This window comes from Bos indicus, chromosome 14 (genome assembly GCF_029378745.1).
Source record: "Bos indicus isolate NIAB-ARS_2022 breed Sahiwal x Tharparkar chromosome 14, NIAB-ARS_B.indTharparkar_mat_pri_1.0, whole genome shotgun sequence".
In the NCBI taxonomy this organism is placed as follows: domain Eukaryota; kingdom Metazoa; phylum Chordata; class Mammalia; order Artiodactyla; family Bovidae; genus Bos; species Bos indicus.
Window position 1 is genome coordinate 66,602,261 of NC_091773.1, and position 24,164 is coordinate 66,626,424.

At 45.5% G+C, this 24,164-nt stretch overlaps 1 protein-coding gene across 2 annotated transcripts in view; it reads right to left on the reverse strand.

Moving 5' to 3' along the window:
* The window catches only part of MATN2 (matrilin 2), a 173,001-nt gene that overhangs the window by 97,212 nt on the left and 51,625 nt on the right, over positions 1-24,164 (reverse strand). For both annotated transcript variants that reach the window (XM_070802859.1, XM_019973906.2), the window contains exons 3-4: positions 21,184-21,753; positions 8,756-8,878 (exon numbers count right to left, since the gene is read on the reverse strand). In XM_070802859.1, the coding sequence (XP_070658960.1) occupies positions 8,756-8,878; positions 21,184-21,753 (693 nt within the window). The remainder of the gene's footprint in view (positions 1-8,755; positions 8,879-21,183; positions 21,754-24,164) is intronic.

A 24,164-nucleotide genomic window follows, 5' to 3' on the forward strand; every position in this document is an offset into this window, starting at 1 on the left:
CAAATATACACCCAGCAGTGGAATTGCTGGATCATATATAGTTCTGTTTTTAGTTTTGTGAGAACCCTCTATACTGTTTTCCACAGTGGCTACATGAACAGGATTCCTTTTCCCCCACATCCTCACCAGCGTTTATTATTTGTGGGGTTTTTTTCTTTTTCTTTTTTGATCATAGACATTCTGACAGATATGAGGTGATATCTCAATGTGAATTTGACTTACATTTCCCTGATGATTAGCAATGTTGGGCATCTTTTCATGTGCCTGTATGCCATCTGCCTGTCTTCTTTGGAAAAATGGCTATTCAGGTCTGCCGTTTTTTGTTTTTTTTTTTTTTTCAGTTCAGTTATTTGTTTTGATGTTGAGTTGCATGACCTGTTTATGTATTTTAGATGGTAACCCCTTATCAGTCATATCATTTGCAAATATTTACTCCCATTCTGAAGGTTGTCTTTTTGTTTTGTCTTTTCTTTAACTGTACAAAACTTTTAAGTTTAATTAGATCCCATTTGTTTATTTTTGCTTTTATATTCTTTACTTTAGGAGACAGATCAAAAAAAAAAAATTTGCTATGATTTATGTTCTGTCTATGTTTTCCTCTAGGAGTGGTTTTGTGGTTCTGATATAACATTTAGGTCTTTAATCCATTTTGCATTTATTTTTGTATGCTGTATTAGAGAATGCTTTAATTTCATTCTTTTACATGTAGATTACATGTAGATGTCCAGTTTTCCTAGCACCACTTAGAAGAGACTCTTTTTTCTCCACTGTATATTCTTATCTCTTCTGTCATAGATTAATTGACCATAAGTACATGGGTTTATTTCTGGACTATCCTGTTCCATCAGTCTGTGTGGTTTGTGTGTGTGTGTGTGTGAGAGAGACAGAGACAGAGAGAGAAAGAGAGAGAGAGAGAGACATTACATACTGTTTTAACTACTATAGCTTTGTAACATAGTCTTAAACCAGGGAGTAGAATTCCTCTAGTTATTTTCTTCTTTTTCATGATTGTTTGACTACTGATGGTCTTTTGTGTTTCTATACAAATTTTAAAATTATTTGTTTTAGTTCTATAAAAAAATACCATTGGTATTTTAATACGAATTGCATTGAGTCTGTAAATTGCCTTGAATAGTATGGTTATTTTAACATTAATTCTTCCAATCTGAGAACACAGTATATCTTTCCATCTATGTGTGTCATCTTCAACTTTTTTTTTTGGCTGTGCCACATGCATGTGGGATCCTACTTCCATAACAAGAGACTGAACCTGCACCCTCTGCAGTAAGGTGCAAAGTCTTAACCACTAGACTGCTAAGGAACTTCCTATCTTCAATTTCTTTAATCAGTGTCTTATAGTTTCCAAGTACAGGTCTTTTACATCCTTAACTAGGTTTATTCCTAGGCATTTTATTCTTTTTGATGCAATGGTAAATGGGCTTTTCCCTTAATTTCTCTTTCTGATATTTTGTTGTTAGTGTATAGAAACGCAACAGATTTCTGTATATTAATTTTGTATCCTGCAACTTCACCAACTTTGTTAATGAGTTCTAGCAGTTTCCTGGTGGCATGCTTACAATTTTTTTATGTATAGTATCAGTCATATATTAATTGATTTTTTAAAAACTTCATTTATTTGTTTTTGGCTGTGGTGGGTCTTTGTTGCTGCACAGGCTTTTCTCTAATTGTGGTGAGTGGGACTACTCTCTACTTGCCATGCTCGGGCTTCTCATTGCACTGGCTTCACTCGTTGCAGAACATGGGCACTAGGGCACGTGAGCTTCAGCAGTTTCAGTACATGGGCTCAGTAGTTGCACCTCTTGGGCTCTAGAGCACAGGATCAATAGTTGTGGCACACAGGCTTAGTTGCTCTGTGGTACATGGGGTCTTCCCAGATCAGGGATGGAACCCACGTCTCCTGCATTGGCAGGTGGATTCTTTACCACTTACCAGCCAGGGAAGCCTTATTGATTTTTGACTGGTAACCTTGAATGTTGGAGAAGGCAATGGCACCCCACTCCAGTACTCTTGCCTGGAAAATCCTATGGATGGAGGAGCCTGGTGGGCTGCAGTCCATGGGGTCGCTAAGAGTCGGACTCGACTGAGCGACTTCCCTTTCACTTTTCACTTTCATGAATTGGAGAAGGAAATGGCAATCCACTCCAGTGTTCTTGCCTGGAGAATCCCAGGGATGGGGGAGGCTGATGGGCTGCCGTCTATGGGGTCACACAGAGTCGGACACGACTGAAGCGACTTAGCAGCAGCAGCAGCAACCTTGAATGTTAAACCAATGCTTGTGCTAAATCCTACTTGGTCTTGGTTACATTATATATACAGATTCTATCTGAGAAGTTTTTAAGAATTTTTTTCATTCACATTCATGAGGAATGCTGGTTATTGCTTTATTTTCTGTTTTTAATAATGTGGCTGTTTCTCTGTCACATCAAAGGGATCATGTCCTTTGATTAAACTGTAATATAAAAGCTATTAAATTGCTTATATAACTTGGGAAAATAATCTCAGGAACATATCTGAACAATAAAACCATAAAATCCATTTGATATGTTTCTTGAGAAAAAATGAGAAAGCTGGACAAGAAAGTTTACATTTTCTTGCCAAGTGAAGTTTTCTAAGTGTTGCATTTTTATTATTCTTCCAGACAGATTAAATATTCCAGAAGGGAGACAAAAAAGGGAAAATTCCTTATTTTTTTTTAAATAAACAAGATAAAGTTTTCTCTTGTTAGTGGGAAAAGAATGCAAGGGTAGGGGAATGGTGGAGGAAAAGAGATATATGAAGACTGGCTCACTTCATGAGGGTTCCAACTCCCCCTCACATTTTTAAATGGGGAAAGAGAAGAACATAAACTTCTATTGAGCCCATATGGGTTATGCACTTGGTAATGCTTTTATGTATATCTTATGGCTTTGGATGGGGAAGACTTTTTGGAGGACTGAAGACTCTTACAGTGTTGCCTCCAGTATATTCCAAATAGCTCATATGGTATGGGCAAAACGTTAAAGGTAAAATTATTTAATGTACTTGATCTCCTCTTTAAATAAAGGGGCATATTTTGAGACACTGACTAACTGATGTCCAAAGGAGGGTTGTTTGGACAATGAAGAGACCCAAATCCAGGTCATCTAAAGATGTGTTCATGCCTCCCCTGAAAAAGAGAAAATTAAATGAGGTGGGCGATTACATTCTTCAATAATCAGAGGGCTTCTCTTTTTAGAAAAGGAAATAAACTTTTTAGTATACGGCTTCAGTTGGCCATATACTTCAGTATATGATCCTTCAGAAATAGGATCAAAGGTGGGAATTATAAAGAGTAGGATTTCAGCTCAACCACTGACCCAAGCTACCTTGGAGGTGGGATACAGGTGCTTTGTAATGATCTGCGTTCCAGATGGGTGATGATGGATGGATAGGCACCATCACTCTGGGACACCAGGGAGAAACAGAATTCCTGGGCTAAGGGGGAGAGGACGCTAACAGTCTGATAGACAAGGCCTGTTTCCACTTGAAGAACCTATGACTCAGCAATGTCTGCCTCCTCTCTTCACACAGGCAGGGTATGACTAGAAAATGGCGGCTATACCGTGTGTGTATGTGTGTGTTTGAGGGCCATCGCCTCTCACAATCATCCTGTACATGATAGAATCACAGGAGTTAGTAGTGAACTTGTGGGAATGACAGTCATTTGAATGTCAGACCTGGGGAACTGGTTCTAGTCTCCTTTGAGATCAGTGAGTGCTTTGAACCTGCCTGTCCTCTTGGGCTTGGAGGAGAGTCTCTGGCTGAAGGACTGCTTGCCACCTCAGGGGTCACAGGACAAGCGACGCTGGCAAGCATCGAATGGTGGGCAATACCCAGGACTGTGCAGTTCACGTAACAGGATTTGGGTTCTGGCTTGGTCTCATTACTAGCCCTATGACTTCAAGTAAATTGTCTAACCTTTCTGGCACCTTAATTTTCCTTATCTGTAAAATAAAATGCTAAACCTACTTTAGGAGCTTGACGTCAGAATTAATTAGATAACTCAGAAGAGCTCCTGGCACACGGTATAAACACTTAGTAAGTGATTATAGTTAGTCCTGACCTTGTGTGTAGCATACTGGGCTAAGCAGGGGCTGCAGTCACTTTGGGCTGCAGTTATCTTGGTCATTTATTTGACTTCTATGCAAGAATGTAACTTCAAGAGAGCAGAAATATTGATGTTTTAGGCACTATTTCATTTCTAGAAGGTTCCCCCGCCCCTGGCTTTTTTCATGCTGCATAGCTTGCAGGACCTTAGTTCCCTGACCAGGGATCAAACCCATGCCCACTGAAGTGGAAGTGTAGAGTCTTAACCACTGGACTGCCAGGACCTCCCAGGGCCTGGCACATCTTAAAGGCTCAAAGCTGGAAAGGGCTGTGTCTCATTCCTCTCCAGGCCCAGAGAGTTCCTCTTTGTGTTGGCAGACAGCAGCCCAGAAACAGAGGTCAGGGTCTGGCCCAGATTTCCCTCGGCACAACTTTGAACTGTCCACCAGACCAAACTCAGGGGCTGACAAGGATCAGCTGATGGTTTCTCACCACCCTTCCCATCTTATGGGTAAGGAAGCTGAGTCAAGGAGTTTAAATCACCGGCTCCGGGTGATATACAGTTAGCATGTCAGGGTTGAAACTGACAGGGTTGAATGTCAGGGTCCGCAGACTCTGAAGGCCTTGATCTTTCCACAAGGCCCCTGGTGTACAATTTCAGGTGTGCATACAAGAGTCATTATTATGATCTTTTCCTGAGAGAGAGAGAAATGCTCTTTTTGACTGGACGTATTAAGGTAAGCCTGGCGTCGACAATAAAGGTAATTCTGCTGCTTCCAGGTGACTGGAGGGCGGGGTCAGCTGGGACAGGAGGGCGGGGTCACTTGGGAAGGGGGGCGGAGTCTGTTGGGACAGCTGAGCCCTACTCCCCTCCTACCCTGCTCCCTTCCCTCCCAACCACCTTGGCTGGCTGAAGCCAGGGAATCTCAAACCATGGCAGAAGCAACCTAGGTCAGAAGTTCACAACACTCTATGGCCGGCCATACCACCTTGAACGCGCCCGATCTCATCTGATCTCGGAAGCTAAGCAGGGTCGGGCCTGGTTAGTACTTGGATGGGAGAAGTTCATAGCAAATGCAGATGCCAAGGTCCCACCCAGACCTGCTGACTATCAATCTGGGGGCGCCAGGAGGTGGGCGAGGGCAGGGTCAGCTTCCTGGGTGTCTCTTCCCCCGTTATTGAAGCTTGAGAACCAGCGCCTGGGCTCAGGCCCCTCCGAGCTGGGCCTCCACGCCCCTCCACCTGATCAGTCTGTCAGAAGCCCAGACAGTTTCTGCCTCATGCCATGTGATGCACCCACAGCCCCAGAACCAGAGAGAACCCAGGCCCCAGACCCAGGAGAGCTTGGGCTTCAGAACTTGAGGTGGGACCAGGCAGGGGGGCTGGCAAACCTGGTGTGTGGGGAAGGCCTGCTCATGACATCAGGGGGAGAACTTTTTATGTTTCATTTGCTGATCTCAAGAAATCTCTAGATTGACTAAGCCAGAGCACGGAAAACAGACCCTGGCACATGCCGGGATCCCAGCAGATCAAGGGAGCAGGAGACAAAGGGAAGAATTTCTTGAGAGTCCCTTGGACTGCAAGGAGATCCAAACAGTCCATCCTAAAGGAGATCAGTCCTGGGTGTTCATTGGAAGGACTGATGCTGAAGCTGAAACTCCAATACTTTGGACCCCTGATGCGAAGAACTGACTCATTGGGAAAGACCCTGATGCTGGGAAAGATTGAAGGCGGGAGGAGAAGGGGACGACAGAGGATGAGATGGCTGGATGGTATCACTGACGTGATGGACATGAGTTTGAGTAAGCTCCGGGAGTTGGTGATGGACAGGGAAGCCTGGAGTGCTGTAGTCCATGGGGTCTCAAAGAGTCAGACACGACTGAGTGACTGAACTGAACTGAAAGAACGGAAGCGCAGGACAGGAGTTTGTGAGGAAGAGGGAGGCTGAGTGCTCTGCAGAGAAACCCTGCTGGGGTGTTGTGGGGGGAGAGTAGGAGGAGGCTCCCGGAGAGGATGGGGCATGTCTGAGATGTTTAGCTTGTTCGCTGAGCAATGTGTGAGGTAACTCCGCCCGAGCTCCCCCAGTCCTCCAGTAAATTCTATTCAACCCATGAGCATATGGTATAAGTGATTTTCGTTGTGGAAACCAAAGAAGGGTCAGGGGTTCAAGCGGAAGACCATGATGATTCAGGCTCCACTCAACAAGCAACCTGGGATCCTGGGTTCTGGGAGCAGCTGGGGAACACAGGGACCCTCCCCCAGGGGGGGGTTCGCAGAGTCTGGGGGCTTTGAGCTTCTACAGGCCACCAACTGGAGGACTTGAGCAGATGTTCCCTAATCTTGGGGGGCAGGGAGGCCCTGGGCCAACCACTCTCAACCCACTGAAAAGTGAGAAGACAAAAGGAAAATGTGGTTTGGCTCCATAAACGCGATACTAATTACAGCCATTTGTGCAAACTGCTTTCCATTAGGGCTTAATTACTTACCATGCAGTATAATCACAATTACGCATTACATGACCTACATGTCAGATTTGCTGAGTTTTATTTGCCTCCACGTGGGCTGGTCTTCCTCATGTCCTGAGGAAGTCTGGTTGTTTTCTAGGCTATTAGTGTCTTTATTTATAACTTGAAAAAAAAAGAAGTATAGGCACAACACTCAACGTATGTGTAATTCTCTCCTCTAAGAGGCAGATTACCTCATGCGGCTCTAATGTCAGTATATTGTCCAGTACGTGGGCTTGGCCAAAAAAAGAGAATGTGAATTCTATTAACACTTTATATCTGTTTGCCCTTTTTCATTTAGGAGACCTATAAAGTGTCCCTCACCAGACCAATTAGATTCCTGCACTCTTCTAAAACAGAACTTGAATAATCATTCCCAGCCAACATTAATAGCTCACCCTAAATCCATGCTTCAAAGAAGATAAAAAAAATACAGAAACAACTCCTCAGGGTGAAACAGAGCAGGACGCTATGGTCTTTGCCCCCTCCCTCCACCACCCCATGTCCTCTGCCTGCCTTTTATCTGTAGAAAACTTTGGTCAATGAATAAGTTTAATCAGAGAAATGAGAAATACAGAAACAAAGGAAAACAGTCAAAGGAGACCAAATAATAATAATATAGTCATTAAGCATAGTCAAGGACCTTTAGTTCCTTCTCAAGGACTACAGATAATATGCTGAGCCATATCCTGTGAGCTGTCTTATAAATACTAACACACCAGGGTGAAGAAGTTAACTACATGATGATCAGACTGTACCCATGACATACTCTGTCACAATTCCAAGAACTGACCTCAAAGAAATGGGAACAAATGGACCCTGGAACTGAAGATTCAGTTCAGTTGAGTTCAGTTGCTCAGTCGTGTCTGACTCTTTGCGACCCCATGAATTGCAGCACGCCAGGCCTCCCTGTCTATCACCAACTCCCGGAGTTCACTCAGACTCATGTCCATCAAGTCGGTGATGCCATTCAGCCATCTCATCCTCTGTCGTCCCCTTTTCCTCCTGCCCCCAATTCCTCCCAGCATTAGAGTCTTTTCCAATGAGTCAACTCTTCCCATGAGGTGGCCAAAGTACTGGAGTTTCCGCTTTAGCATCATTCCTTCCAAAGAACACTCAGGGCTGATCTCCCCTAGAATGGACTGGTTGGATCTCCCTGCAGTCCAAGGGACTCTCAAGAGTCTTCTCCAACACCACAGTTCAAAAGCATCAATTCTTCGGTGCTCAGCTTTCTTCACAGTCCAACTCTCACATCCATACATGACTACTGGAAAAACCATAGCCTTGACTAGACGGACCTTTGTTGGCAAAGTAATGTCTCTGCTTTTGAATAGCTATCTAGGTTGGTCATAACTTTCCTTCCAAGGAGTAAGCGTCTTTTAATTTCATGGCTACAGTTACCACCTGCAGTGATTTTGGAGCCCCCCAAAATAAAATCTGACACTGTTTCCACTGTTTCCCCATCTATTTCCCATGAAGTGATGGGACCAGATGCCATGATCTTAGTTTTCTGAATGTGACCTAAGACGACCACAATGATGCTTCCACCCATGACCAATTTGAAGCTGACTGTCAGAGCTGATTGTGCTGTTTCTGTATGCAGCCCCCTCCTTCCATCTATAAAAGCTCTTGCCCCACTGGTTGCCCCTGGAGGAGCTGGCCTTTGGACAGATGTTGCCAGCATTTGCCCCCCAACATTTGCCAGCATTTGAAATAAAGCAAACTTTCCTTTCCACCAGCCTGGCCTGTTTATTGGCCTTTGGGATGGTGAGCAGCCAGACTCCCTTTCGGTGACAAGGGCACAGTTCATAAAGACCACGGATGAGAAGGCTCTTCAGCAGATCCCCCCTAAAGAACAGCTTGGAAGTCAAGGATAGTAGCTCAAGAATCAAAGGAAGCTATTTCTGAGAAGGAGCCTCCTGCGATCTTCCAAACTCTTCCTGATGGCCTACTGTGTGCCCGGCTCTGGCCTTAGTGCTGTGAAGGCAGAGTGGGGGGTAGGGCAACACAAAATACTTGGCTTAGCCAACCTTGTTTCTGTTCTTTAGGGAAATGATGACTTGGTTGGCTGGGGGTCACAGGTAAATTAAATGGGCCCAGATAAAAGAAGAGAGCGCAAGAAAGCCGAGGAGGACAGAACAGACACATCAGCAAAGCAATCTTACTTCTGCAGGTCTTCTCATCCGAGTTGAGGATGTAGCCTTGCTTGCACCTGCAGACATATGAGCCCGGCGTGTTGATGCAGAAGTGGGCGCAGTTATGTTCCAGGATGCTGCACATGTGGACCGCTGAAAGGGAAGAGGTGGAACGTTAGAGCAACAATGATGCCTTCTCTAACTTCATCCTCCGGCAAACAGTCATCCAGAAGCTACACAGTGAAGGAGCAAGCATGACCCAGAGAAACAAGCTGCAGGCCCTGCCCTCAAGGGGGGTTTACAGCCTTTGGTGGACAAGACAGTTCTACATAAATGCCATCGTCAGTAAGTTAAGAGATTGGGATTGGCATTTATACACTACCATGTGTAAAATAGATAGCTAGTGGGAACCTGCTAGAAAGCACAGGAAGCTCAGCTCTGTGCTCTGTGATGACCTTGATGGGTGAGTTGGGAGGGGGTTCAGAGAAAGGGCCAAAAGGGAGGGAATATATGTATACATATGGGGCTTCCCAGGCAGTACTAGTGGAAAAGCACCTGCCTGCCAGTGCAGGAGAGGTAAAAGATGCAGGTTCAATCCCTGGGTTTGGAAGATCCCCTGGAGGAGGGCACGGCAACCCACTCAGTATTCTTGCCTGGAGAATCCCATGGTCAGAGGAGCCCGGCAGACTACAGTCTATGGGGTTGTAAAGAGCAAAGAAGTGACTTTGCACTTCGTATGTGGCTGATTCACTTCTTTGTACAGCAGAAACTAGCACCACATTGTAAAGCAATTATACTCCAATAAAAAAAAAAAATGTATAGATAGAGGGCCATGGAGGGTCAAAGGGAAATGAAGTTAGGCTGAGTCATATGAAATTGTTGATATCCAACTAAAAATAGGGGCTTCCCAACTGGCTCAGGGGTAAAGAATCTGCCTGCCAACGCAGGAGACGAAAGTTCGATTCCTGAGTGGGAAAGATCCCCTAGAGAAGGAAATGGCAACCCACTCCAGTATTCTTGCCTGGAAAATCCCATGGACAGAGAAGCCTAGCGGGCTACAGTCTATGGAATTGCAAAAAAGTCGGACACAACTTAGCAACTAAAAAATACAACAACAACTAAAAACAGGTCAAAAGTGACCATAGGTCACTGTCATAAGGCAGAAATTTCACAGTTCAATTAATAATATCCAATTAGTGAGCAGAGGGTTTACTGATACCAGAAGGGGGTTTGGCTAGTATATGGATTTTTCATAGGCAGAAATGGGCATGGAGGAAAAGTTATTAGTTAAATGAGGATGTAATAAAGATCATCAGAGTCTCAGGCTCATCAATCCCAAGAATAATGTAATTTTTAATAGGCAAAAGTATTATAAAAATTTTGGAGTAAAAAAATGCATTCATATGTTTCCATAATCTTTATGTCTCAATTTTAAAATATTTCCGCATTTAGTTTCTGAAGTACCTCAGCTTTCAGATTCATCAATTCTTGCATAAGTCTGTCCAGAGCTCACAAAAATTCTTATTGTTTTTTACACCTTAAATTTATTACTTGGCTTCATATAATTCAACCTGAACATATTTAAAATTAACAAGCATCAGTATAAACAGAGTACAAGTTATGCAAATGTTCTCATAAACAAAAAGGATGTCCATGCGTAGAAATTTATTTTTATAAAGCTAAAACAGAAGAGACTTTCAAAAGCTAAGAACAGTCTCCTTAACCCTGTGTTGGAAAACTCAGCTTCTGATGAAATCAATGGCATATCCTAAGTATATGTCCCTTTACTTCAAAGTAAGAAACATGGTGGGCAGTAAATGAAGGTAAAACTTTTTTATTTCATAAGAATACAATTTAGAATGATTGTGATTGTTCTGAGTTTACAATTGTCTGTGTTTTAATCCCTAAGATATAAATAACACTAAGTGCATGCTACAGAGAAGGCAATGGCACCCCACTCCAGTACTCTTGCCTGGAAAATCCCATGGACGGAGGAGCCTGGAGGGCTGCAGTCCATGTGGTCGCTAAGAGTCAGACACGACTGAGCGACTTCACTTTCGCTTTTCACTTTCATGCATTGGAGAAGGAAATGGCAACCCACTCCAGTGTTCTTGCCTGGAGACTCCCAGGGACGAGGGAGCCTGGTGGGCTGCCGTCTATGGGGTCGCACAGAGTCGGACACGACTGAAGCGACTTAGCAGCAGCAGCAGCATGCTAAGTCGCTTCAGTCTTGTCCGGCTCTTTGCAACCCTATGGACTGTAGCCCGCCAGGCTCCTCTGTCCATGGGATTTTTCAGGTAAAAATACTGGAGTGGGGAGCCATGCCCTCCTCCAGGGGATCTCCCCAACCCAGAGACTGAATCGGTGTCTCCTGTCTCCTGCATTGGCAAGTGGGTTCTTTACCACTGGTGCCACCTGGTAAGCCCATAAATAACATTAGGAAAGCTTCTAGATTAAAATCAGTCATTTTTACTTCAGTGTGAAAGAAATATCTGGGGATTTTTCTATTTTTTTATTTTGGCTGTGCCGCGTCTTAGTTGTGGCACATGGGATCTCGCATGGCATGTGAACTCTTAGCTGTGCACGTGGGATCTGGTTTCCTGACCAGGATGGAACCCAGGCCCCCTGCATTGGGAGCCCGATGCTCATGCCTTGGACCACCCCAGAAGTCCTGAAATATCTGTTTTTGTGACCATGAGCAATTTTCTTAACTTTTTTAGTATTAAATGGGAATAAAAATAGTACTAACTTCATAAGGACCTTGTAAGGGTTAAAGAAATTAAGATGGTAAAGTGCTTAGAACACTGCCCAGTGGAATGTTTGATGTGCATTAACTGTATGTAGCAAAGGAGAAGTGTGGCTGACTTTTATTTCACATGCTTGGGTTCATCCTATATATATTCGTCTTCAACTTGGCTTTTCACTCAACATTAATAACAGATTCTATCTCTACTGACATATGCTCTCTTTCATGGAATCTAAGATCCGTCCAGTTTCTGGAGATGTTCAGATGTGAAGACACAGACAGTTGGTCCTAATTATTCACGGATTCCATATTTGCAAATTTGCCTACTTGCAAGAATTTATTTGTAACCCTAAAATCAGTATTCACAGTGTTTTCATCATCATTTAAGGACACGTGCAGAGCGATGAAAAATGTAAGTTGCCTGATGCACTCGCTCCCACCTGTAGCTGCACAGGCGATGCCCTGCCCTCTTGTTTCTGCTCTCAGGCTGGGAACAAGTGTCCTTTTCAAGGTCTGTTAGGTGCCACACCTTTTGTGTTTCTGTGCTTTCTGTTGGTGATTTTGCTGTTTAGGATGACCCAAGCATAGTGCTGAAGTGCTGGTGTTTGCTGAAGTGAAGTGTGTCTGGTGTTCCAAAGTGCGAGAAGGCTGTGAGGTGCCTTTCAGAGAAAATGTGTGTTTAATAAACTTCATCCAGGCAGAGTGATAGTGTTGTTGGCTGTGAGTTCAATGTTAATGAATCCACAATATATAAATAAGTGAAAGTCACTCAGTGGTGTCCGACTCTTTGCGACCCCATGGGCTATACACTCCATGGAATTCTCCAGGCCAGAGTACTGGAGTGGGTAGCCTTTCCCTTCTCCAGGGGATCTTCCCAACCCAGGGATTGAACCCAGGTCTCCCGCATCGCAGGCAGATTCTTTACCAGGTAAGCCACAAGGGAAGTCCTTATGGTGTCTTTAAACAGAAACATACATAAAACAAGACAATGTATTGATCAGTCGACAACAATGCTGGACCAGAGGCTCAGAGGAACCTAATCCTGTATTTCCTCTAGGAGCAGCGGTTCATACTTAGTAATTCAGTATTCACCAGGCTTTACAGAACATCATTACCAAGAATACTGAGAATCAACTGTACACCCTAGATTTGATCAAGTACATTGCTGGTAGGTCACCTTCAGTCACGTCCGACTCTTTGCGACCCCATGGACTGTAGCCCTCCAGGCTCCTCTGTCCATGGGATTTCCCAGGCAGGAATACTGGCGTGGGGTGCCGTTTCCTTCTCCAGGGGATCTTCCCGACCCAGAGATCGAACCTGCGTCTCCTGCACTGGCAGGCAGGTTCTTTACCTCTAGTGCCACCTGGGAAGCAGGTGATCAAGTACATTAGGTCTGGTTTATTCCTTTTAATTGCTTTATCCATTGGTCATATGACTATGCCTCATTTTATTTAGCCATTTCCCCAACCAGTCCACATTTTCACTTTCCCAATGGTGTGATAAGCATTCTCAAACACATCACCTTGAGCACATGTGCAACTGTTTCTCTAGAACTGGGTCCTGCTTTAAACAGATATCACCTAATTGCCTTGTAAGGTAGCCCATACCATCAATGCATGACAGTAATGATTCCCACTTCCTCCAAACTTTAGCTCTCAGGATTATCAAACATGAAGTTTTGACAGGGAAAAATCATTATCCTGTTTTTAATTTGCATTTACTTTGCACCCTGGAAAGCTTTCTTCTTTTCCAGGCTGCTGGCGTCAAATTACCCACGGACACAGAGGTGGTTCTTGTGCAACTCTCAGCGTGTCATGATTCTCCTCTGTAATGAAGGAAATCTGAAGTCTAGGCAACCAGCAACACAGCCGCTGTCCACTGGTGCAAGGCCCAGGTGATGAGCCTGCTGCCTGACTTCTCACGGAGACCCTGACAGGATTATTTAGATGGGACACACGAGGCAGAGAAAATAACCTCTCAGCTACAGACAGCATAGCGGATGACTTCTGCGAACAGACGAAAGCCAAGCTTCACCAGGACCTTGCATGAATTCCTTAATTTCCCTGAGCTCTACTTTCTTCACTTGTCGAATAGGGAAATTAAAAGAACTACTGCATAAGGTTTGGAGTGACAGCTTGTTACTCAGGCTTGTTTTGGCTATGTACTATAAAAGAAATTGGAACCAGGAATTCGGTGTAATGGAAAGAGCACTGGATTAGAAGCCAGAAGACCTCTGCTCCAGTTTCCCTCTGCCTAGAACAAGTGAGGGACGTTCAGGTAAGTTGGGGAGCTCTCTCTGACTTATTTCTTCACCTGTAGAATAAAGGCATGTCTGGTGTCTAGGGGCCTTCAGTACGGACATTTGTGTTTTTTAGAAGCTGTCCTTCCTTCTCATTCTAAATGTGTGATGACAGGGGCAGCTATGTGTTGGTGTGAGGCAGTCCCACTCCTGGCCACTGTTGAGTGTACAGGGTTTGAGAATTGGAGTCTTTTCTTGGCATTTAGGCACAAGAATTGAGGAAACGGGGGCTTATACCAAGGGCAAGCATATCTGAGGGCTGACAGGGTACATGCTGTCTGCCCAGGGAACCAGATAAATCCAAGGGGAAGCAGAGAGTGGCGATGGAAGCAAAGCTGGACTGTCATCACTACCCTTCTTGTTTCCAGTGAGTAATATAATGCAATCTCCTCTCTTCTAAAGCTAGCCCAAGCTGAATATCTATTACTTTCAACCAAAAGAATCCCAAATGTTTTTACTAAGGTCGTATAAAAATTCTCCATCTCTGAAATTCTATAGGTATGTGAATATAGGTAGGAATGAATGATCCTAAGAGCATCTGACCCTAGTGCCTTCCTCTCCCAGGGGACGAGCCTTTGTGACGTGACCGGAGAGAGGGGGATTGTCCTGCCTCCTACAGTGGCCTACGGGGGTCTTACACCTCGAAGGCCTTGTAGGTTGAAGCTGGAACAAGGCTTTGAGTTCAGCAGAAAGAATCACTAATAAGCAGACTAAGTCATTGGCAGGATTGGATTTTGGATTTTTTTTAACTAGTAAGTCTGAACATTCATAAATGTTTATTAATGGATGTGTGATTGACCAAAGGAATGATCAAAGCAGGGGTGGGCTGACTGGGGGTCTTGAACTATTACTGGGTATGGAAAGTCAAGGTATGTAGAAGTCGATCTGGCCTCCCACTGAAGGAGAGCTTTGAAGGGCTGCAGTAAGTGTGAGCTTTATCCAGGTGGGTTGATGAGAGATGTGTCTTAGGAACACTGTCGAGTGACTGAGTACTCAGTTGTGTCTGACTCTTTGTGATCCCATGGACTGTAGCCCACCAGGCTCCTCTGTCCATGGAATTTTGCAGGCAAGACTACTGGAGTGAGTTGCCATTTCCTACTCCGAGGGATCTTGCCGCCCCAGGGATCAAAACTGAATCTGGCATCTCCCGCACTGGCAGGCAGATTCTTTACCAATGTGCCACCAGAGAAGCCCAGGAACACTATTAGGGCCTTCAACCGTGCCTGGGTAAGGTGGGGCTCTTAGGGTAGGAATGACCAACCTCCAGGCTTTAAATACCTGGCTAAGCTGATAAAGCTGAGGCCAAGAGGTTAATTAAAAACAGCCCTGGGAATTCCCTGGTGGCCCAGGGGTTGGGACTCTGTGCTATCACTGCTGAGGGCTTGGCTGCAATCCTGGGTTGGGGAACTAAGATCTTGCGAGTGGCTTGGTGCAGCCAAAAGCAAAAACGAAAAGAAAACAGACAGCCCTACCCAGGTTACAATTTGTCAGAAGGCTCAGGATAGACATGCATTTTTCAGCCTCTAAATTCAGTGTCCTCTCTCACTGGGTGGCAAAAACGTTGGGCCTCAGCACGGGTAGGTTTTGGTCACTTTGCAGACAGGGCCTCATTCACAGGGCACCAGGCCTCTAAGTTTCTCTTGGCAGTCTGAGAATGCAACCTCAGGAGGCCCCCGCTGCCCCTGCCCTCAGCTGTGGCTGGTATAGGGATTCACTGCCAGTGCGTACAAAGCCACCGCTGTGCCCAAGTTCATGTCCACACCAGTGAGCACCAGAGCCAGGACTCCCAGTCAAGGTCAGACCTTCGAATTGTACAATAAAAGTGTCTGCTTTCATCATACCTGGAGACACCTTGTCTCTCCCAATCCACAGATCCAGCCGCGATTTTCACTTCCGCCCAAAGCACACCAGCCTTAGCCCATCTTCCCTCTGAAGTCTCTTCTCCACGTCTATTTTGACCTCTGTGTCCCTGCCGAGCCTGTCGTTTAGCACTTCTCAAGTTGTGGGTTGTGTCTCCTTCAGATCAGATCAGTCGCTCAGTCTTGTCCGACTCTTTGCGACCCCATGAATTGCAGCACGCCAGGCCTCCCTGTCCATCACCAACTCCCAGAGTTCACTGAGACTCACGTCCATCGAGGCAGTGATGACATCCAGCCATCTCATCCTCTGTCGTCCCCTTCTCCTCTTGCCCTCAATCCCTCCCAACATTAGAGTCTTTTCCAATGAGTCAACTCTTCCCATGAGGTGGCCAAAGTACTGGAGTTTCAGCTTTAGCATCAGTCCTTCCAAAGAAATCCCAGGGCTGATCTCCTTCAGAATGGACTGGTTGGATCTCCTTGCAGTCCAAGGGACTCTCAAGAGTCTTCTCCAACACCACAGTTCAAAAGCATCAATTTTTTGGTGCTCAGCCTTCTTCACAGTCCAACTCTCACGTCTATACATGACCACAGGAAAAACCATAGCCTTGACTAGACGAACCTTTGTTGGCAAAGTAATGTCTCTGCTTTTGAATATGCTATCTAGGTTGGTCATAACTTTCCTTCCAAGGAGTAAGCGTCTTTTAATTTCATGGCTGCAGTCACCATCTGTAGTGATTTTGGAGCCCAGAAAAATCAAGTCTGACACTGTTTCCACTGTTTCCCCATCTATTTCCCATGAAGTGGTGGGACCGGATGCCATGATCTTTGTTTTCTGAATGTTGAGCTTTAAGCCAACTTTTTCACTCTCCACTTTCACTTTCATCAAGAGGCTTTTGAGTTCCTCTTCACTTTCTGCCATAAGGGTGGTGTCATCTGCATATCTGAGGTGATTGATATTTCTCCCGGCAATCTTGATTCCAGCTTGTGCTTCTTCCAGCCCAGAGTTTCTCATGATGTACTCTGCATATAAGTTAAATAAACAGGGTGACAATATACAGCCTTGACGTACTCCTTTTCCTATTTGGAACCAGTCTGTTGTTCCATGTCCAGTTCTGTTACTTCCTGACCTGCATACAAATTTCTCAAGAGGCAGGTCAGGTGGTCTGGTATTCCCATCTCTTTCAGAATTTTCCACAGTTTATTGTGATCCACACAGTCAAAGGCTTTGGTAAGTCAATAAAGCAGAAACAGATGCTTTTCTGGAACTCTCTTGCTTTTTCCATGATCCAGCGGATGTTGGCAATTTGATCTCTGGTTCCTCTGCCTTTTCTACAACCAGCTTGAACATCAGGAAGTTCACAGTTCAGATATTGCTGAAGCCTGGCTTGGAGAATTTTGAGCATTACTTTACTAGCGTGTGAGATGAGTGCAATTGTGTGGTAGTTTGAGCATTCTTTGGCATTGCCTTTCTTTGGGATTGGAATGAAAACTGACCTTTTCCAGTCCTGTGGCGGCTGCGACGGGCGCGCTAAAGCGCAGCTGAGAGGAGCCACCCCACGTCCGAGGTCAGGGGCAGAAGCCGGGAGGACCCCATGCCCGAAGGGCGGCAGCCAAGAGGAATTACCCCACGTCGGAGGTCAGGGGCAGCGGCAGAGAGTACCAGACTGCGACGGCGCAGGAACAGCCGAGAAGAGCTACCCCGCGTCTGAGGTCAGTGGGGGCTGCCGAGAGGAGATACCCAGCATCCGAGGTCAGGGGCGGCAACGAGAGGAGTTACCCTGTGTCCGAGGCCAAGGGCAGCGGCCGGGAGGAGATACCCCACGTCCAAGGAGCTGTGGCTGCGAAGGCGCAGGAGGGCCTAGAGGAGGCCCTCCCACGTTGAAGGTCAGGAAGGGCGGCGGTGAGGAGATACCCCTCGTCCAAGGTAAGGAGCAATGGCTGCGCTTTGCTGGAGCAGCCGTGAAGAGATACCCCACGCCCAAGGTAAGAGAAACCCAAGTAAGACGGTAGGTGTTGCAAGAGAGCATCAGAGGGCAAACACACTGAAACCATACTCACAGAAAACTAGTCAATCTAATCACACTAGGACCACAGCCTTGTCTAACTCAATGAAACTAAGCCATGCCCGTGGGGCAACCCAAGATGGGCGGGTCATGGTGGAGAGGTCTGACAGAACATGGTCCACTGGAGAAGGGAATGGCAAACCACTTCAGTATTCTTGCCTTGAGAACCCCATGAACAGTATGAACAGTATGTGTCTCCTTAGACGTCATGAAATTAACAGAGACTCTGGACTCGTTTTTTTTTTGTTGTTGTTGTTTTTGTTTTTAAATGAAAGAGAAAAAAACCATTAAAAATATCATTCTTTTCCTTGCAATCACCCTTCCTACACATTCTATCCAATAAACTGCCATTCACCTTTCACATCCATGTAGCACATTGTGGTTAAGATGTAGGTTCTGAGCCAGGATGCCTGCGTTCACACCTCAGCTCTACCATTGAATGCTGTGTGACCTTGGTCAAGTTACTGAATGTCTCTGGGTCTCTGTTTCTGCTGTAAAATGAGAACTATGGGAGCATCCACTTCACAGGTTTGTTGTGAGAATAAAAGCTATCGTCATTATGATCTCCTCTTTAAAGTTCTCTTGGACTCCCTAGGCAGAACCAGACATTCTGTGCTCAGAGGTCCCCCAGTGCCAGGTGACTTCCCAGGGTCTCTGAAGTGTACACTTCATACAGCAAATGTCCTGTTTATCTGCGATAAGAGCATTTTCCCACCATCCTGAAACCCTCGGGCCTGGCAGGTGGAGGGTAAGTGCTCTGGAACCAGAGAGACTCCAACTCTGCCACTTGAAACTGCTTATCCTTTCTAAGCCTCAGTTTCTACTTCTGTAAAATGGGGTAATAGTAGTACCTGCTTCACAGGGCTGTTATAAGTATTCAGTCAAATAACATATGGAAAGTACCTAGCCTAGGACAAAATTAGCTGTAATTATACTATCAGAGTGTAGTTCAGTAAATGTTTAAGGAACAAACAAGATTTCCAAAACCCCAGAGAACTGCCATCTGAAACAGAAGACACTCATCACTGTTGTCTGAGGACTGGAGGGCAGGTCAAAGCCAAGGCCATCTGCCTACCCTGCTGGTCCTCTGTGTGTTTGACTGTAATCACACACACCACGGTGCACATGGAACAGGACTCTACAGCTTATAATGCCATCTGTTCATGCATCTATGCTCTGCAGGTAAAATCCCCATTTTACAGATGTGCTCAGCATCTGCACAGTTGGCAGGGGGGGTCATTGAGACAGCCCCCTCCCCACAAAGGCTTCCCATCCAACTCCAAGGTGAATGTCAACCTCAGAGCTGGTGGACCTAGCATGGCTGGACTGTGCAGATGCTGCTCACAGAAAACCATTTACCTTAAAAGAGGAATGTCTACCTCCCAATGCAAAGAGAGGTGAAACAAGCAAGAGGTTTGGAAGCAGAACGCCCACCGCCCCCCATCTCTTGGCTGCTTGTTCTTGGGGAATCCATTTAACAAGTTTACAGTCCTATAAAAGAGAGGGATAGTACCGTGCCACCTCCCCAGATTCTTGTGAGGATCAAGTGTGAAAACACAAGAGAAAGAGCTTTGTAAATGTTAGTTATTGCGATCTTTACTGCACAGTTGACAAAGAGGCCCAGGGGCCCCCTTAACCTTTCAAGACAGTTGACAGGTCTGCTCAGTGGAGCCCTGCGATGCGGAGATTCAGGAGCTGGCCTTCTGCAGGGTGGGAAGAGGGATTCAGTTGCTGGGCCCTGGTGAATGAATGAATGGCATAATACTGATGTTCTCTTAGAGCTCTTACAGAAAAGAGGTGGATAGCCAAACTGTCTTTTAGTTTTGCTGCCTGGTCAAAAAGCAGAGAGAAGGCTCTTCTACGAGCAAGTTCACAACCTCACCCTCGTCATATTACCTTTCCCTTCGCGGCTCAATTCAGGGCGCTTAGAGAAGAGCTCCTCCATTAACATTTATCCAAGACAAATGAATAAACCTGTCAAAGCTGTTACAGGACCAATTTCTTTCTTTCTTTTTTTAATATTTCCAGGAAAGGGGGAGCATAAATTCTGCAGAAGTCATTTAAAGTCATAAACCTTAAAAATGTTTGCAGTGCATTCTATTGGGTGAAGTTTTCCAGGTGACTCAGGCCACGGCACGCCGTAGCGGCCCAGACCCTCTGCGGCGCCAGGGAAATGGCACTTCTGAATATTTTCCAAGTGACATTGCAGAGCGAAAGGTTCTTTTTCCTTCATGGCATTGATTTTTCAAGTAAACCTTTTGATTTTGGAGTAAAAAATCAATGGGCTCTCTGCTTTTTGAAGTCAGTTTTCAGTAGAGAACTTTAAAGACACATCAAAAGCACACTGTTCTTCCTTCCTGAGGCTTTGATGGGGTGGGGCAGGGGAGAGGTGATAGAGGGACTTTTTCACATTCTGAGAAGTAGTCCAAAGGTTCCCGCTCCTGGGGAGTCAGAGATGAGTCTGGCCAATAAGGTCAATCTCCACTCAGACTCCAGGGAAATACTAGTCATCTCAGAATAGACTTGCTTTTGTTTTCCCATCAAAGAAGCAAGGCAGTTGGAGGGGACAGAGGCCACTGGGGGTGGCCAGGCAGGACTGAACACTGTTTTACCAGGTCAGGAGGCTTGTCCCATTTCCAGGGACCAGTGTAGAGCCTGCATTGCCACCCCGGGCCCCTGCCCTTCTGGAGGAAGAAAGGACGAGAAGACAGTGGCAGAAGCTGGAGACCGAGAAGAGGACAAGCTGACCTTCTGGGAGAGCTGAAACAGGAGCTCGGCTTGGATGGCTCCTGGGAGGAGTCTGGCAAGAAAGGGAGAGTAGGGTTGGAAAGCAAGAAGGGGGAGAAGACCTCTAATGCAGAATAAGGCAGCTCAAGGACTTGGGGAGCCATGACCTTGCAGAAGTTGGGAGGCACCTGCATCCTATCAAGTGAGGGGGCACCAGGGGCACGTCTTGCCCCCCACCCCCATACACTACTAGGCTTCTCTCTGGGTTGAGAAAACATCCAGAGCTAGCACCACTGTAGAGCAAAAATGCCTGGTATTCCACGCCGTCCAAGGAGAAGTTAAATTTTTCCCATTTTCATGCTTACTCCAACTCATGAATTCCAACCTAGGTAATGCCAGGCCAATCCAAGGTGCTGGAGGAAAACGTCCCCTCCCTACTCTGACTCATTAAGCAGCTTGAGTATAAATGTCCTTTCCCCAGGGAAATCTCCCTGAGCCCCTGGCCTAGGTCAGGTCCTGCCCTGAATTCTTCCCCCATTTACACTTACAACTACAGTTAATTACTTATTTGTAAATTGCATCCTTAATGAGCGTCCTTGGCCAGAGTGTGAGCCCCAAGAGAACACTGTGTCTTATCTCGACCTTTGCTAAAGACCCCTTGCCAGCACAGTACTTGGGACCAGGTAGCACAGAATGAACCCGGGAAGGTGAATGACCTCATCCCAACGATGCCCCGAGAAGAGCCACAGAGGAGCAGGACTTACTGCACAACTTCTTCTGGAACACTGAGGTCAGCGTCTCAATCTGGCTGAAGTTGGCCACCAGGAAGACGTGGTCCTCGTGGGGCTCGCTCCCAATGGCCTTCAGCGTGTTGAAGTCCACCTGGCCCACACCGATGGCAAAGATCAGGATGCCTGTGTCCCGGGCTTTTGCGGCCACCTCGGCCACCGAGTCCTGGGGCCTCCCATCAGTCACGATCATTATGACCCGAGGCACATTCTCCCTCAGGGGCCGGGCCCCCTCTGCTTCCGAGAAGGCGATGTTCAGGGCGTACTGGATGGCCAGCCCCGTCATGGTGCCCGTGGACAGATGCCGCATCCTCTTGACGGCACGCTCCACCTCGGACTTCCTCTTGAAGGTCTTGAGGGAGAACTCGTTCTTGACCGTGCTGCCATACTGGAGCAGACCCACACGGGTGACGTCAGGGCCAATGTCCAAGAACTGCAAGATGTCCACAATGAACTCCTTGACCTTTGCGTAGTCGTGGGTGTTGACGCTGCGTGAGCTGTCGATGATAAAGACCACGTCCGCTCGCTTGTTCTCACAGGCGCTCCCTGGGGAAAAGGGGGGAGGGCAAACATATCATAAGAGCATTGAGCATAAATATCCGACTATATATAAGTTATCAAGGAAGATCAAACCGGTCCATCCTAAAGGAAATCAGTCCTGAATATTCATTGGAAGGACTGATGCTGAAGTTGAAGCTCCAGTACTTTGGCCACCTGATGCAAAGAGCCAACTCATTAGAAAAGACCCTGATGCTGGGAAGATTGAAGGCAGGAGAAGAAGGCAATGACAAAGGATAAGATGGTTGGATGGCATCACTGACCCAATGGACATGAGTTTGAGCAAGCTCTGGGAGATGGTGAAGGACAGGGAAGCCTGGCGTGCTGCAGTCCACGTGGCCTGCAAAGAGCTGGACACGACCGAGTGACTGAACAACAACAACAATAAATTATCAACAGATAGTCAACAAAGACCTCCTGTATACCACAGGGAACTATTTTCAATATTTTGTAATATAAGGAAAGAGAATCTGGAGAAGTTATATATATCTGCATAACTGAATTGCTGAGCTATATACCTGAAATTAACATATCACAAGTCAAATATACTTCAATTAAAAATAAGTAAAATAAGATTGTTAAGGACCCAATGCAGGTTGGAAATCCTAGGGCCAGGGGTCACCTTTCAAATCTTCATCATTTTCTTCACTCAGGAAGGTTGTAAGGATGCATATGTGTTTGACCGGGTGATCATGAATATTGGCAGCAAACAAGATACTATTTCTTTTTACAAAAGAAGTGAACTTCAGCTTCTAGAAAGTTATCAATGTAGTTTTTAGGTGGGCAAACATTTGAGCAGCATCAAAATTACTTTGTTATTTACTGCACAGCACATTAGCTTGGCGGGATACTGCAGGAAGTATAGAAGATGCTTAGGGCAGGGACCAAAGTCAAGGAGTTTACAGTCTACCTGGGGAGACTTAACTAATGGAAAAAGGAAAGAATAACTAGTATGACAGTGTGTGGTGCAGATGCTAGGTGTTCAGAGAACAGGGATATTAGTGGGCTGGGGTCAAGGAGATGGGACACAAGCTGGCTTTACAGATGTATAGTGTCTGGACTGTGGGAAGGAACACGTGCAGAGGAGGCCATGAACAAAAGCCCAAGATGGCATGAATACAGCAGACAGTAGAGTGAGTGTTGAAGGCACTGCTAAGAGTTATGGATAGGAATGAAGTTGGAGGGGTAGCTTGAAGTCAGTTACAAAAAGACTTTAAATTCAGATTGAAAAAAAAATAATAATAAATTCAGATTGAAATTTGTACTGATACCACAGCTGATGGGCATAATATGATTAGCATTATATTATGTAACTTATCTCTCCTGCAGGGAAGTTATGTAATAAAAGGTCAATTGAATGGGCCAGAAGTTTGTGGAGAGGATATGGACAAAGCAACCCTCATACATGGTTGGTGGGAATGTAAACTGGTGCAGGCTCTGTGGAAAGCACTATGGAGGTTCCTCACAAAACTAGGAAGAGAACTACCATATGACCCAGCAATTCTGCTCCCACATATTTATCTGAAGAAAAAACCAAAAACACTAATTCAAAAAGAGGCACCCCAATGTTCATAGCAGCATTATTTCTAACTGCCAAGATAAGGAAGCAACCCAAGTGTCCATGAACAGATGAATGGATAAAGAAGACATGCTATATATAATCAATGAAATATTAGTCATAAAAAAAGAATGAAATATTGCCATTTGTGACAACATGAATGAACCTCGAGGGTATTATGCTAAGTGAAATAAGTCAGACGGAGAAAGACAAACTGCTATCATTTATATGTGAAACCTAAAAAATAAAACTAGTGAATAAAACAAGAAACAGTTCTCTATAGAGAACAAACTAGCAGTTACCAGTGGGGACAGGGAAGGGGTGGGGCAATACACCAGTTAGGGATTAAGAAGTACAAACTTCTATGCATAAAATAAGCTACAAGGATATATCGTACAACGGAGGGAATATAGTCAATGTTTTATTTTATTTATTTCTGCCTTGCAACGAAACTTTCAGAATCCTAGTTCCCTGACCAGGGATTAAACCTGTGCTCTAGGCAGTGAAAGCAGAGTTCCAACTGCTAGACTGCCAGGCAATTCCCCAATACTTTATAATGACTATAAATGGAGGTTAACCTTTAAAACCTGCGAATCACGATGTTCACACCTGTAACTTATATTGTACATCAATTATACCTCAGTTTTTTTTTAAAAAAAGAAAAAGGTCAGTTGAGTCGGGTAGGGGTGTGCAGTGTGGACAATCCAGACCATTGCTGCACTAATCCGGTTGAGAAGGAAACAATCTGAACCAGGGGTAGGAGGCTGGCAGGCGGGGGCAGCAGTGGAAATGGAGATGGTACAAGCCAAGAAACATTCAGCAAAGGGCACAGTTAAGCTGG